The 16,879-nt window shown below is 41.8% G+C and overlaps 1 protein-coding gene across 5 annotated transcripts in view; it reads right to left on the reverse strand.

Moving 5' to 3' along the window:
- The window catches only part of CHD6 (chromodomain helicase DNA binding protein 6), a 159,381-nt gene that overhangs the window by 39,174 nt on the left and 103,328 nt on the right, over window positions 1-16,879 (reverse strand). For all 5 annotated transcript variants that reach the window (XM_015237811.3, XM_072944227.1, XM_072944230.1 and 2 more), the window contains one exon: window positions 12,744-12,939. In XM_015237811.3, the coding sequence (XP_015093297.2) occupies window positions 12,744-12,939 (196 nt within the window). The remainder of the gene's footprint in view (window positions 1-12,743; window positions 12,940-16,879) is intronic.

The following is a 16,879-nucleotide window of genomic DNA, read 5'->3' on the forward strand; positions in this document are numbered from 1 at the left end:
GAAGGAGGGTCACGTGCATCATGTCACTGGATAGAATGGCAGCAGCCCAAGCAACAAGGAAATGCCTATATTCCACATGGTGTGAGTGGCTGGCTGTCAGTTATGAGTCATGGATGATTTTGGAACTGAGTTCACTCAAATGCCAGCTGCTCATTCAAGGGCACTCATTTCACTGCCCATTATATATCGAGTGACTGCTGTGTACTGGGATAAAGTGATGAGAAGGACCTGGCTTCCTACCCTCCCCACTTGTGGTCTGAGTGCGGGCACCCATTCCCAGGGTGCCGTCCTGCTCTCTCGGGAAATGTCTCACTCAGAGCAAGCAGCACTACTTTTTAAGTTTTTTCATTTTACTATAGAAATTTTCACACATTGACAAAGAGAGAAAAGTGACCTCTTATGGTCACTCTTGTTTCATCCCTACTCTGCCCCTACCCGCCAAGATTATTATGAAGCAAACCCTAGGCATCACACTGTTTCATCCTCACATATTCTAATATATACTTCTAATACAAGGACTCTTGTAAAACACATTACCATAGCTGCACTTCAAAAAGTTAACACTAAGTACTACCTATCTAGTCAATGTTCCCATTTCCCTGCTTATCTCATATCAACATTTTTAAGCTTGCTTGTTTGGATCAGGATCCAAATAAAGCCCACGCATTATAATTGGTTGGTAAGTCTCAAGTCTCTTTTAACCAAAGATACCCTCTGCCTTTGATCTCTCCTTTTCTCAAATGCATTTTATTTGTTGAAGAGTAGGTATCTGTCCTATAGCTTCTCACAGCCTACATTCAGCCATTTTTTCAAGGAGTCCTAGAGCCTCTTCTAAAGTGGAAAACGGCACTTAGAGACAACAGTCTGGATGCTGCAGGGATGCTCACTGTCACGAGGTTGGTCAGTGTTCCTAGGCCTTTTCAGTGGCAAAAGTAGAAGTGTGTGTGTGTGTGTGTGTGGGCGCGCGCGCGTGTGTGGTGTGTGCGACCATGTGCACGTCTAAGACAAAATACACCATGAGATCATACTGATATTTTTAAGTCAAATTTGGGGCTACAGGATTTTACCTTCACCAACCACACATCTGTATCTCTTTTTAACCATGTTGAAAAGCTCAACTCTCAACCATGCCAATATCATTACTCATTTGATTTATTTCACAGTATATATAATAGTCTCAGAAAAACAGTACCTCTGTGATCTCCCCAAAACATAATTACTGAAAACAATGTGACATTTTTGAACCCCTCCCCAGGGTTATATCCCACTAAGTATGTACGGCCAAATTACAGTGTTTGAAGTACACACTTGCAGATAGGTTTCTTTTTCACGGTGGCAGGATAAGCAATTCCAAAACTACTTTCTGTGTAATCTAGGATTGAGCAAATAAGTAAATATACGGAGGGTAATAGGAATCAGGGTTTTCACCGTTGAAGAAGGAAGTCACAAATATGGAAAGAAGAAAAACTAGAATAACCCTGTGGCATTAGAATGGATTTAGACATATCAATGTTAAATCATGGTTAGGTGTGTACATGAGTGTATACAACCACACATTTACATAGACATAGAAATAGACATCAGTGTGTGTTTATGTTCACACATGTGTATACACACATACACATACGAATGCATGGTATGTACGTATGTGTGTCTGTATTCCCTGCTGTGTATGTATTCTAGCTATGTCCACTGAGAGAGCTTAGAAGCAATGGCATCCCAGTAGCAAAGAACATAACTAGCTCTCAGGCCTTGGTTTCTAAATTCCATTCCCCATAAGACAGAACCAAGGCATGTTAGAGAAACAATTAATTTCAGGGCTATGGTAGACCAAGAAAGCGTAGGATGAGCCTGAAATCTACCACTGTGCCAGAATGTAAGGAAGTACTCAAAGAACGATGCAGACATATCAAAATAACACCTGAAACTTGAAAAGGCTTCCACTGGCTAAGTCCAGGACTATTTGAACATCAAAATAAATAAAGACAGTAATGGATTATACTGTATAGCACAGAGAAATATATACAAGATCTTGTGGTAGCTCACAGTGAAAAAAATGCGACAATGAATATATGTATGCTCATGTATAACTGAAAAATTGTGCTCACATTGACACAATATTGCAAAATGACTATTACTCAATAAAAAAATGTCAAAATAAATAAATAAAGACAGTAATGGAATATAACCCATGGAATAAAAAAAGAACCCATAAGTACACACCATATGTATATTCATGGTGTATACTCATATTTGTGTCAGTGTCTACTGACATAAATAAACTAATGGGAGAAAAGGGGAAACTTTTCCTTATAGTAGAATGTAACAGACAAATGTAGAATGATAGAAAATGAACACTTTAGAACCATCACAGTGATGACTGATCCAGGTAAAAATAATCAATGGAAACTAAAACCAGCAGGTGAATCTTTGATGAGGAAAAGGGTATTTACACAGTCTCAAAGTGTCTCTCCAAAGTTACTTATTAATTTCAAAGAGGAAACTAGCAACTTCACAGTGGAGAAATCTGGCAGACACACTAACTAGGAACTTCAAAGTCCACATTATCAACAAATGGACGTCTTGTATGTCTTGATGTGGCATACTGAGGACACATCAGTCTGTGGCATAACTGAACCTGAATCCAATTCCGAGGAAATACAAACTCAAAATAAGGGACAGTCTATCAAACAACCAGCCTGCACTCTTGAAAGACATCAAGGTTGTGGGAAAAAAAAGATCAAGAACTGATCCATTACAGGAGATTAGAGTTATGAGAACTAAATGTGATGGATGATCCTGGTCTAAATCTTACACTGAGGTAAGAACAACTATAAAGGATGTTAAAAGAAATGATAAAATTTGAATATGGACTGTGGATTGGAGACACTATTCTTATCTCTTGATTCTGAGAACTGAACCGTGGTTATAGAAGAGATTATCCTTGCACTTAGGAAACACACACTAAAGCACTCAGGGGACAACTTACTTTCAAATGCTTCAGACAAGAAGTAGTGTGTGTGTGTGTGTATGTGTGTGTGTACTCAGGGAGACAGGAGAAGTTAAAGAGGGCAGAAATGATAAAGTGAGGCAAAATGTAAACAGTTGGTGAATCTGGATGAAGGATATACTGGAGTTGCAAAATGAAATTTTACCACAATGAAAATATTTAAAAATTAAATACAGACATTTGAAATAATTCTCTCTTCAGGTTACGCCGTCTGCTTCACATGTAGCTAGAGTTAACTGTTTCATTTTGCTTTGGAATCAATCAAGGGATTGACACCCCCTCCCCCAAATTAACTTAACCACAATGAAGGGGGTGGGAAAGAAAAAAACTAAACCAAGTAACTTTGGAAAATGGCATTTTGATAAGACTGACTGCCTAAAAAGTGCGTTAGTCAATAATAAACACTGGTAAATTTATTTTTCATAGACTATGGGTTAGCAATTCTGAAACTATGCATATACTAAGATTGAACAAATGAGTAAATATACTGTACCATGATAATGAGATGCAGGCTTCTCACAGCCAGAGAAAGGAGTTACAAAAAGGAAGGGTGGAGAAGACTAGAATGAATCCTGTAGTGTTAGACTGGAATCAGAAATCTCACTAGGGATGGACAGATAAGAAACGAATACAGACGTGTGGTACGAGGGCTTCTGTCAGTACACATGCATTATTTCCTAGCTTCATCTGCTCAGAGAGTCTAGAAGCAGTAACACTCCAGTAGCAATGGGGACATCTAGTAACCATGTCTTGGTTTCTGAATGCTATTTATTCTCAAATAAAAGACCCAGGGATCCTGGGAGAACTAAGTCAATTCCATGGCTATGGCAAGAAAAATGTAACATGAACCTGAATGTCTTCTGGTGTCAGAGAGTGAGGAAACGCTCACAAACTGACGGAAGCGTGTCAGGAGGAAACAGGAGCCAACCTGAAGGGCCTCCCGATGACCAACGCTGAACATCAAAATAAATAATGAGAGTAACTGATTATAACCCATAACATAAAATAAACATTCATACTGATAAAAATAAACAGACAAATGGAAGACAAAGGACAGCTGTTCCTTATAGTAGGATTCCAACTAACAGATGTAAAAATGACTGAAATAGAAAATCTCCATTAGCCAAACACCACAATAATAATAACTGAAGGCAAGAACTATTGAAGGATGATGCTAAAATTCATAGGCAAAAGTACGATAAGAATCAGAGTATTTATAGCATCTCAAAATACCTCCTCCCAAGATATTGATTATATTTAACAGTAAAAATAGTTATTTTACTGTGGAGAAACCTGGCAGACACCACCTCAACCAAGTAATCAAGGTTAACATCACAAGTAATAAGACATATTGACGTGATGTACCATGAGAAGGACGTTAACATCACTCCTGTGACATTCTTGCCAAAAATGCATAACCTCAAATCTGATTACAAGAAAAACATCAGGCAACCACAAAGTGAGAAACATTCTACAAAATGCTGGTGAGTACCCTTCAAAAGTGTCAAGGTCACGAAAGATAAGGAAAGTTGGGAGCTGTCACAGACTGGAGGAGGCTAAAGAGTTGTAACTTCTAAAGGAAATGTGTGATCCTCCATTGAATCCCAGACCAGAAAAAGAACCTTTGTAGAAAACTGAAGGGTCTGTAGATCAGAGTACTCTACCAGTTATTTCCTGGTTTAAATAATTACACTATGGTCATATAAAACGTTAAGATTAAAGGAAGCTGGACAAAGGATCCTAGAACTCTGCACTATTTTGCAATGTTTTATAAGTTTAAAATGATTTGAGGATAAAAATTTTCAAAGATTTGGCCTTATAATGCTATAAAATACTTAAGACAGTTCCAAAATCAAATACACAAAAAGACATATTCAGAAAAACCAGCTTCTGTCCTTGTCACTTCCCTGCTCCCCTACCCTCCAGCCCCTCATAGGTAATCACTTAAAATGAAGGTTCTGTTTATCTTTCCATGGGGGGAGACATGACACACAAGACATCCAGCCTTTTTAGACAAATGCTAGCATCCTATATATACTTTTTCCACCTTTTTTCACCCAACAATATATTCAGGAGATGACTCTATAGCAGTATGTAGAGATATTCCTCGTTCTTTTATCAAAGCTGAATGTACTATGTTTTAGTCAGTAAGTCTCCTACCGATGGACAACTAAGTTGCTTGGCTCTTGGCTATTACAATTAGTTGCCACATCTTCTTTTACTATGGTAAAAGTGGTAGTAAATCTCTATTACTGGGGGAAAATCTGATGGAGAGCTCTGGTAAATAAAGCAAGGGATCAAAGTAAGTACTATGGTTTGTGGACCTGTAAAGCAGGAATAATAATGTGGTCATTAGGCACTGACACTGACTTTCTTTTTCTGGCTCAACTAACTGGTGTTGAGGGCAAATTACAAGAAGGAGTTTAAGAAATGTTCTGAGCAAAGGTCTGATAGAGGAGAGCTGCAGACTCCACTAATTTACTACCTTCTTGGAACCCACATCCCCGTTTGTCCTCACTGCCAGAACCCTGCTTCTTATACAAAGGCAGCAACATATCCAACTGAAACCCCATTTCCAGCCTCCCAGGGCTGGCGAGGCAACATAGTGCTGGACAGTGAGCTGTAATGGCAGTCTACCAGTGGTATCTGGAAAAGTTCTGCTCTCCTGAAAAAGTATCCCATCTTCCTTCCTTATTTTTCCTACCTGGGGTTTGGAGTATCCATTTAGAACCAACAGTATGTAGACCATACTCACTGAGGATGGTGGAGCAGAAAGACAGAAGGAACCTGGGACTCTGATGACACCAGCAGCCACGTCACTAATCCTGGAATAGCTAACTTCTCCTTAACTGAAAAAACAAACCTCTGCTGGGGCGGGGGGTGAGTACAGGATATTGTCATAAGCAGCCAAGTGGTAGCAAGAGACACACATGCTGCCAAGATGATTTACTTAAGGATAACAGGATGAGTCCTGTCACATTTAAGAGACTTGTCGTTTTAGAGCCAAATCTCAAGTAGTTAATCATTTATTCCTGATTATCCTAATCAGAACACACGCACACACAAATGTAATACAGACGGAAACATTCAGAACAAAGGCAGCAACTGAGATGAAGTCCAAACAAGATGTATCCGCAAAGGTATAAACACAGAGCCTTTGCAGTTAGACCGCAAGTCGGAGGCAGTGGTACCACCCGCCCCCCACCTCACTGACAGGAAGTTCTAGAGCTTCAATGTTCTCCTGAACCACCTGTTCTTTACTTTTTAATACATTTGAGGTAAACAAAAGCCTATGAGAAACAAATAATAATGTTCAGAAATTAAATTAAAAATTAAATTAAAAACAACAAAAATTAAAACAAAAACAAAAACCAGGTACGAATCCCAGTGATTACAATGGGAAGAAAGGGGAGTGTCCGAACAGTGACAGATTTCCAACTGATTCCAGCCCTCAGCTCACTTTTGTCAGGCTCAAGTCCAGAACTTGACAAAAGCTTACACCGTGTCTTCACAATCACGCGAAAATTAAACAGCTGGTAAAAAGAACCAGGTATAATGTTGACTCCTTAGCTCTATTACATTTTAGAGGTACATTTTCTTTAATACTTTAAAATACTTCTTATTCCTCAATGAAAATCCACCCACCAGAGAGGTTAAAAGAAGTCCCTCCAGTTCCCCCTGAACCCAACCACTCCTAGCATGCTGGGATAGTTTCCCAGTTCATTTTCCACGCACAAGTATTTTATTTCAAGCCTAACAATTTTACATTCTCCTTGTACACTACAAGTCTGTGTCCGCAGGCCACCTACTCATGCAGAAGAGGAACCAGGGGCTCTCAATGCCCTGGTATGAATCAGGGAAGCTGCCCTCCCTCAACTATCTCCTTTGCAGGCCTACTTTGGAATCTGAAATTTCCAGCTCCAGATTTATTCCTTGGAGAAAGGTATCATTCCCTCTTACAATGCAAACATCTCTGGGAAAGAGCACAGGTCTCTGCCCACTGTGCTGGATTTCCACTGTGCGATTCAAAAGTCCAGAGCACTTTTGTTTCCCCAGGGCCTGGCCTGGTGTCCAGGGCTCAACAAATGTGTCAGTAAGTCAGTAAGAGCTGGCTGAGAACAGGAAGGAGAGGGGCGTTAACAGCATGGGGAAAGGGAGCTTTGGGGGCAGCAGATAAAAGGAGCAGGGAGTGAGAAAGAGAGGACACTGAGAAGAGGCAGGAGAGCACAGAAAAGAAAACTGAGTCACTTCCTGTGGGACTGATGCTGTACAGGAAGCACCTGTCCCACCGGCTTCAGGTGGGCCACTGATGCTCACTCCCACTTCTAAGCAGTCACACTTTTTGCTCCCTCTGGAACATTCTTCCTACTGATCTTACAACTTAAGACCCTTCCCCATCATTCAGGTCTTGGCTCAGAAGTCACCTTCTTAAAGAAGGCTTCCTAGACAACTCTACATCAGGGCGCCCAATTTCCATCCTCTTATCCTGTTTTATTTCTTCGTAGTAAGTGTCGCTAACTGTCACTATCTTACTGTTTTTCCTTGTTTGTTGCTGCCCTCCCCCACTATGATGGATGCTCCACCAGAGCACACACTATGGGGCTCACTCACTGCTGTGTCTCCAGCACTTTAAACAGTGCCCGGCACATCCCGGGGTTCAATAACATTCATGGAATACCTGGACTACACAATGGAGCAGGAAAAATTCTTTCTTCTAGTAAAGGAAAGCAAACATGACAGAGTTTAGTCCCCCCAGCTCCAGGCATACATGCCATCAGGCAAGGTGCTGATAGCAGCTTGGTGGTGGTAGAGGAAGTGCCAGAGGGAACCAGCACCTCTCCTTTCTCAGAGCAGCACGTCAGCCCCTGGCTCCTCAGGCTGGATTCCCCCCCTCGCTTCCAGAATCCCTCTGGACAGGCGTCAGCTGCATTACCCTCTGGTTGCGCTCTCTGCCAGGTCACCCGCGTCCAGGCTTTCTGAATTCTCCCGTCAGGGAGCTTATCCACAGGAAGAATGGGGAATGCCCCTTCCACTGTTACCTTGATTCCTGTTCAGTCTCAGAACTCCTGCCTCCCAGAGCAAAAAGCTCCCCATGAGATGAGAATCAGAGTCACGGAGCAATGGGAGGGCAAGATGCTGCAGCCGCTGCAAGGGGAGGCTGGTACTTGCTGTTCCCTCAGGGCCACCTGGCCCCCAGAGCTGCAGCAAGCTGGCTTCCTCCAAATGATAAGGAAAGAAACCAGTTTTCTGCTGCTCTTTTCCCTTCCCAGGCTACTGTCAGCACCCTGCACCATTTCCTGACCTCGGGGGTCACAGGTATTATAGGAAACCTGCAGAAAACCAGCTGCAGCTCACGTACCGGGACTGAATCCCAGCTGTGCCTCCTGGATGAAGACACAGCTTGATTTTTTTCACACACATTGATGCCAACACAGACATGTTCAAGGTGTGAGAGAAAATGTGGCATTTACTTGATGCCTCTTGATGAGAACTCCCTGGTAAGGAGACCTAAAAATTGGCTGACCTGTGACAGCTCAGATAAAATGACACATCACTGAGATCCCTCAGTACTGCATTTATTCTCTTGTTGCCCCTAAGTAGTGCCCTGTTCCTGTCCTGGGTCCAAATGAACCTATGCCTCCATTTTCTGGAAAAAGGGGAGGAGGATTTGGGAAGGGCTGATCTGGTAGACACCACAGCAGGAGTCCTAGTTCTCCATCCGCATATTTCCAGAAGGGAATGTCTGCTCCCACGTAGGAACACAACAGAGTCTCTCCCTCCTGTCCCACCCCTTTCCTCTCTACTCCAAAGGAGCAGCTGACCTGGCTAGTGAGACAGGAGACCCGGTCAGAGCTCCTATAGACTCGTGCCCTGCCGCCCCATCTCTTGCGAGGGCAGGACGTTCCCTTTCTGCCACTGGCACGCTAACCAGGCCAGCCTCTGCTCTGCCAGCAGTTCTCAGTGGGTAAGGCTAACCTAGGGATGAGGGGCACACGTGCAGGAGTCCTTGGAAGCCTAATTCTGGCTATTGGTCAAGCTGTATCATCTAACCCACCATCATACTTTATAAAAGCTGATGATGCTCTGACCCTTTGCACTCCTGTGTCTATTTCTTAACTGGTTCAGATTGAAGCATGGGTGAGAAATATAATTTTTTAGACTCCTCAGACTCTAACAAGAGCAATGGAAATAGCATTTGACATTCAATGTCATTTGTTTTATGAAGACCTAGATTTAAAAAATTTTTTAAAATATGCATTTAGAAACATATATATACATTTCTCTAGCAAATCCTACACCTCTAATTCTCTCCCCAAAGCACAGAAAATCCCAGCAAAATGATCAGAAGGCTGAAATAATGAACTTTAAAAATAATAACAAAAAAGCAGCAGAAAAGGTAACACTGCTGTCTAACTTCCAGCTGACTTTTCAGAGAATGGAGCTCTGTTCCGCAGCTATATGGTCTGCAGGCCTGCCTCAGGCACTCGGGCCTACTTTAGCTGAGCCCAGTGTCTCCCAACCAGGCTGGCTTCCCCGTCAAGGCTCCAAGGGGGTTTGCCCAGGGTCAGTCAAGAAACAGCGTCCTGGTACTGTCAGTGCTGCCCGCCCCATGTCGGCCCGCCTCGGGATCAGCATACGCTGCACCGGACCATCCAGGCTGGTGGAGACCACAGTGAACACTCCAATTTTCTACCATCGGAACTTGACCTCTGGAGCTATGCTAAATTCCACTAGGGTAGAGGGTAAGACCATGTTCATTATGGGACTCTCTTCTTGGCCCTGACATTTATACCAGGTAGCATGTGCTTCAATCCACTCACAGATAAATATTCTATGTCAAGCCCATCTTCCAAAGGAAATACGATCGTCTTTTATCAGAGTAGGAGTTGTGGTTTTTCAATAACCATCAAGAACTATAGCTAACTGAAAGCTTTCATTCACTGACAAAAAGTATTAGAAAGTGTGCATACGTGTGAACAACTGTGTGTAAGTTAACACGACCCAACTAACTAGCAAGGATAGTACCAGGTAATTTTACCAGGGATAGTACCGTAGGAATGCACTTCACCGACTTCCACAGCGGATTTAGCTGCAGACCTGTGAACCACATGGTGGTCTCAGGGCATTAGTCTCCAGATTCTATCTTCTCCATCATATCTAGAGCCCGTGGGTGAAGGGCAAACAGCAGGGAGAGTGTGTGCTGAGTGCACATCGTCTGGAGGGTGGGCTCCAGCCCTCGTTCTCTCCTCCCCATGCCAGGCAAGCAGAGAACCTTGCTCCATCAATTGGGCAACTCAGAACAGCCCATCAGTCCCACTCCCCAATAACCACTGACCCAATTCCCTGCTCTAAAATTACTCAACTCTTTCCAATTCTTTTATTTCTACCTAGTATGATGAGACATCTCAAAAACAGAGTTTCCTCTAAGTTACAAAGCTATACATAAAAATAACCAAAACAGTAGCCAGGCTGGAAGACCACTAATTGAGGAATTCTAACTCTGACTTGGACCTGGGGCTGCCATTACCATTGACACGATCGCTCCTCTACTTTCTGCTGCGTTCTTGGTACAAGTGCCCTGAATCACACAAGTGCTGATGGTCTTTGTTTTCCCACCAAGGGAGTGGGTAAAAAACCTCGCACTATCCAACTGCAGTTTGGACTTCACTGCTACTCCTTCATTCATCTCTTGTCAGTCCCCCAGCAGTGGACATTAAAAACAGCCATTCCAAAGCTTTTCTCTTCTCCCCAGACTGGAATTCTGGACAGCCCCACCCACCCCATACGAATCAGTCACCTCAGATGACTTCATCTTCTCCTTCAGGCCTGAACATTCTCATTCTTGCTCTTTCCATTTCTTGGCACTGCACCTATTCAATGTCTAGATTTCATTACGTGAAGCACAATGACTCCAAAATCTTTGCCTCTGGCCGTGACGTGTCTCTAAATGCCAGCCCTATGCTTTCAATTTTCCTCCTAGAAATTCCTTCAGGCATGCCCAGCTAACATGGCCTCCAAACAGCCACCCAATTTTGGTTTCTCATATCATGATTCACCCAGGTACCAAGCTTCACAGTCAGGTGAGTCCTGGCTCACCTGGACAGCTATACAGCTGCCAAGGACTTACAACTTATGAAACCATCTGTATCAGGGTTGGCAGACAACTTCTAAATATTTTAGATGGTGTGGGCTACAAAGTCTTTGTTGCAATACTCAACTCTGCCACTGTAACATGAAAGCAACCAGACATAATACGTGTATGTATTCCAATGAAACTATCTAAAAACCAGGCGGCTACACCACTGGCAGTAGCTTCCTACTCTCTGATCTATATTACTATCCTAATTAGGTTCTTCCTGGTAACCTGATCAAATGTTAGTTTCTACTAATTATTACTTTGGTGTTAATTATGTTAATTCCTTTAAAATTGGTTATTCATTATATCTAGCAATTCATCTTTGACCCAAATAGCCCGTCACCGGCAGAAAGGCCTGATGGTGAGCCAGCCACACCTACTGATTTTTCAAGTTGGATGCTGAACACGGTGCCACACAATTTATTTCACAATGATTTTTTTTCTGAGTTTTAGCCAGTTTTCGCCAATTTAATAATTCAGAGCACTGGTTTTTCAACTAGTAGACTGCTTTCTTCAAATAAAATGTTATTTGGAAACTCATTAAATGAAAAAGACAAAGCAGAATGACTCTATGTGACGTGGTGGGTAGGAAGAGGTCCGGACATCCAACACCCACCACCTTAGCTCCCTTTCCCTGCATCCCTTCCCTGGTGGTATCCTCTAGGGCACCTTCTCAGTTTTGTGAAACAGCAGCCTTCAAACTTCTTTTATCAATCACCTGTATCATGAAAAACGTTTTGAGGCTCCCGCCGCTCTCCCCACCACACACTCATCTTCCAAGCTATTAGCAGATATCCCAAGATACACTTGGGATGTTAATATTAATGGATGTCCATCTATATGCTAAAATAGTTTTTTTGATAAGTTAGATTCTTTTGGGCTGACTTGCGCAATCTGGCTGGAATGTCATTGTTTTTACTTTCAAACAGGGTTGAAGAGGAATTCTGAAGTGTTGGCTCTGTCATTTTCTTGTTTGTTTATGCTTGTTTTTAAAATGTATTAACTCCAATCTTTGCAATTATCTTCCAAAGCCACCATTATTCAGTTTGGTTTGGTTTATTCATTTGGTTAAAACTAGCAAATTTAATCCGCAAGTACACTTAACTGGGTACACATCAACTCTAATATGCTGCACTAAATGGAGAGCAGATGAACTAATGAGGATGCCTCGGTCACCCGGCCACACCAGGGAACCTCCCCGCCCTCTAGGTCATCTCATGCACTGTACGTCTAACAAATAAAGCAAGTGAGAAAGCCAGAAGCAATCTATAAATCAAGAATTAGAGAATTAGTCAAGTTTAGTATCTTTCTTTGTATCTGATAACAATAAATAGTATTTCTAATCTACATTCAGAGGCTACCACTGTGAAATACCATTTGATTTACAGTAAAAGAAAGAACCACTCTGATCAGTGGGAAGGCTCGACATTTACTTTTTATTCAGTTGTACCCCCTGACTGAGGCCCTAAGCCTGCCATCTGGCCGACACCATAGCATGGAGCATGGCAGACACTCTCTACAGCCAGGCCAGGCCCTGTCATGATGTTCTTGGATTCAGGGACAGCTAAGGCAAACAGCAATCATCCTAATGGTTACCTGCAAGTCATTTTGTGGGTTCCAGTCTGAATCAAATATGATGCAGGTATCGGCAGCTGTGAGATTGATCCCCAGGCCTCCCGCTCGGGTGCACAGAAGAAAGACAAAGCGGTCTGAGTCTGGCTTACAGAACCGGTCGATGGCTGCCTGGCGCAGGTTTCCCCGTACTCGCCCATCAATTCGCTCATAGGTGTATCTGAGGGGACCCAAACGAACGAAAGCCCAGGCGTTAATCATGACTTCAGTGGAGAACAGGAAACAACGCAGGAAGCTGTTGACCGATGGCCTTATACCCCTCACTTCTAAATGTGGACCAAGTGTCAGCAGTCTAGGAGGAATGCCCCCTCTACACGTGCAGCAGGGCAGACCCCTAAAACCGCACTGCAAAACGTCCCCCCTCTCAAAACAAACAAAAACCAAATCAAAACAAAAAGCTAGCCTCAAACGAAGGAAGACTAGGGGAATTGTAAACATAAAATATCAATCCCCACTGCCCAGGCAACTTACTCTCAAGTGTTTCCCAGTTTTCTTGCACTGAATCTAACCATGAGACCAGGAAGAGCAAATAAAAGCCTCATCCATCTACTTTCAAGTTGAGCTCACAACACAAAGTCAGAGTTCGAATCAGGCTCTAGCTGCTTTTGAATGAACTGAAAATAGGAAGAAGACTGTACAGACAGGCAGTCTTTATGTCTGGGTTGGTGAGTTCTAGCCTAACAGTTCCTCAAAGCTTTAGAGGTAGACAGCAAAACCTCCAAGTTTATGGCTGAAACCAAGGTCTTCTGGGTAATATGCTGCCAAGTAAGTAGGGAGAAATCACAAGAAGGGTTTCTGAGCTGTGTTGGGTTAGAGAGAAGACAGAAGAATCTTTAGATGAAAACAAAGTGAGGAAGCAAAGCTGAATATCGTTAAGAAGGCATATACCTCTGTGGAAAGTTAAGAAATAAGGATAGAAAGCGTGGTGGAGGAGAGGGTAAAAGGAAAGAGAATAGGAAATGAAACTGCTAAGGGAGCCTATTACTGTCTGTCCATCCAATTAGCAACACAGAAGGTACCTCAGAATGGAGATCATGTAACCAGCACAGAACTAAAACACAGTGCCAATCCAGATGGCTCCTGAGAGTCTTACTGTTTTCTTATTTGCCCTCTGACAATGAACAAATTAATAAGGGGATGTTACCCTGGGTCCAATTTTGATCAACAAGCAAGAACTGGTTGGTAAAGGAGAAGTAATAGGAACCTTGCGAGAAGGACCAAGTCAGTCTAGACCCCACGATAGCCAAGAACACAAATTCCGACAAGAATCTTCTCAGTAGCCCAGAATCTGGAAAGTCAGATCTCCAGAAATTCAGATAAACAACTTGTAAGAGAATGAGGACATATTCTCTAGGTTTAGATGACTCTGGGGGGGTGGCTCCAAATAACTAAATCTGGCAATATAATCCTGACTTCCTTGGGGAGAGTGTAGGGAATGTGCTACGTGCTTAGCATGCATGAGGTCCTGGGTTCAATCCCCAGTACCTCCTCCAAATATAAATAAATAAATAAACCCAATTACCTTCCCCTCATAAAACAAAAGAAAAACAAAACAAAACAAAACCCTGACTTCCTTGAGGAAAAGGAAAATATACATGAAGAAACCACTCAAGGAAATACAGATAGAGAAGCCAGATCATCTAAGGCTCATAAGAGACATACAAAGAACCAAGTCCGAAAAGACTGCCTTCCTTTTACAAAGTTATAGTGCACTCATACCTGAAATTACAGATGCAGACTTTTCCTTTCTTTTTTTTTTAATGCAATAAACTTAAGAATAATATATAAGACTATAGCAGCAAATAAAACCAGTGGTGGTTACAGCACTGCCATGAAGGCAGACTAAAAAGCTCTTGTGCTATAAGCTAAAAGCTAAGGGTCATATGTTGAATTCTATAAAGCTATGAAGCAATCAGATATAACTATCATTATTATTAACAACAGCCACAGCAACACTGTTAGCAGCAAGCTCTGAAGTATCAAGCCCTGTGCCAGGCACTATAATGTGTACTTTATACGCATCATCACGTTCTCTTTTCACAATAATCCTATGAGGTAGTTCTCCATTTTACACTCGAGAAAACATCAAAAACCAAAACCAAAAAAACTTTCACAAGCAAAATAAGCTGCTCAGGCACCTAGCTGGTAAGTGAACTCCATCTAACTCAAAGTCCACACTCTTATTAACCAGTTTGCCGTATGGTCTTCATATTGTACCCCACATTTCAATGCAGCAGAAAGATTTTCCTAAAAACTTGAGAGAAAAGATAAATAAAAGACAGTGGTAAACTTAAGAAACCTGTAACTCAATTAGAAGGTGAGAACAGAAACTACAGATATCAAAATGATTTTAATGAATCAATGCACCGAGGATCTGTACCGAGTTACTCACAGAAGTTTGGCCACGGATGTGATGCAGTGGAAGAAGCACAGGAGTTGGAGTCAGAAGACAGGGTTGAGATTCAATTAAACCATAGCTGCCACCACCCCACCATCACACATGTGAACAATTAATGCTGCAGGCACAGAGGACTCGGTGTTCCTTGACAAGATAACCCTAAACCCCAGAGAGGAGCCAGATGCCCATGGATCTGAGTGAGGCAGGGCACGAGCACAGTGTTAAGGAGAAGAAATCAATAAATAGTGATGATATAGCTTGGCAATCACTTAGGGGAAAAATTCCCATAAAATTAGATAGTGTTTGGCCAGCAATGATAGAGCATAGTTTCAGGAACTGTGCAGGATGATTGGAACATTAATTCTCATTTCTATCACTTACTCAGTTTTAAGGGAAGTGCTCTCAAAGAACACAAAACCAAAATAAAAATCCACTGATCTGAGAGTTCATTTAAATTGTTCCTCACTCCTCTTTCTTTGAGCCAGATCCTTGGGCTATGCCTTCACCCCTGTATGAGTATGGCATGAAATTAAACGGGAACAAAACCAAACTGACAGCTGGTGTGGCAACGAGGCTCAACAACAAAGAAAACCTCGAGGGCTAGTAAGTCTGAAAGAGGAAATCAGACATCATAAAATTTTCCACACCAAACATCAGTGCAGCAATTAACCCTCTGTGTCAACTGTATTCTGAACAAAATCCCGAGTAGTTGATGTGGTTCATCAAACTGTAATTCTGAGTCACTGTCGAATATCAACGAGAAGCAGGTGGCACTCTGGAAAACTTCTATGTGCTTTGATGGGGAGGGAGGGGTGAAATGACACATTTTTGGCACAACAGGAAATGCTGACCTCAGAAGGCCTAAAGGGAAATGAACAACCTTTTCGTCTCCCAGCAATAACCAGCTGGAAAACATAAAGACTGGGGGAAAAAAACCCAACTCACAATTGCCATAAAGATAAAAAATACTTACAAGTAAACTCAATAAGAAATATGCAGGACTTGGCAACATGACACTAGGGGCCATGGTTTGGTCACTACGTCCCTACAACCCACAGAGGTCCCAGCACAAGGCTGTACTTTATAAATATTTACCAAATCAACAGTATATATAAAAGACCTGAGTAACTGCAGTGAATATTGTGTTCTTTAATTTTGCAAAGATATCATTCTTACCCTACTACCCAATCAAAATCCTAACACATGGATATATGTATACATGAATAGATACAGTTATGTAAATGTGTGTACACACATACATATACATATAAATTTTTTCTGTATGGAGTAGTCAGGAAGAGATTAAAAAAGAATAATTCTGAAGAATTCTGAAGTTCATGTGCAACAATATATGAGCAAAGGAATAGAAATCAAAAGAACAGAAAGGTTACATACACACCCAGCATATATCTCAGTAATATTTTATGAATAGTTTTATATGAATAGGGGAAAAAATGGACTATTTAACAAACAGAAAATCAGAAATACTTGGAAATAAATTAAACTAGTAGACCCCCCCATTATATGCCATTTAGCAAAATTATACAATTGAAGACTGAAATGTAAAAAATAAATTTAAAAAATTCAGTTAAACATTATGAAGTAACATGAACATTTAATTCTTTTATCTCCTCAAATGTCTAGTTAAAATGATAGGTAAAACGATTTTTTTTAATGCATAATAAGAAGGTCCTGGGTTCAA

Source organism: Vicugna pacos, chromosome 19 (assembly GCF_048564905.1).
Source record: "Vicugna pacos chromosome 19, VicPac4, whole genome shotgun sequence".
NCBI lineage: Eukaryota > Metazoa > Chordata > Mammalia > Artiodactyla > Camelidae > Vicugna > Vicugna pacos.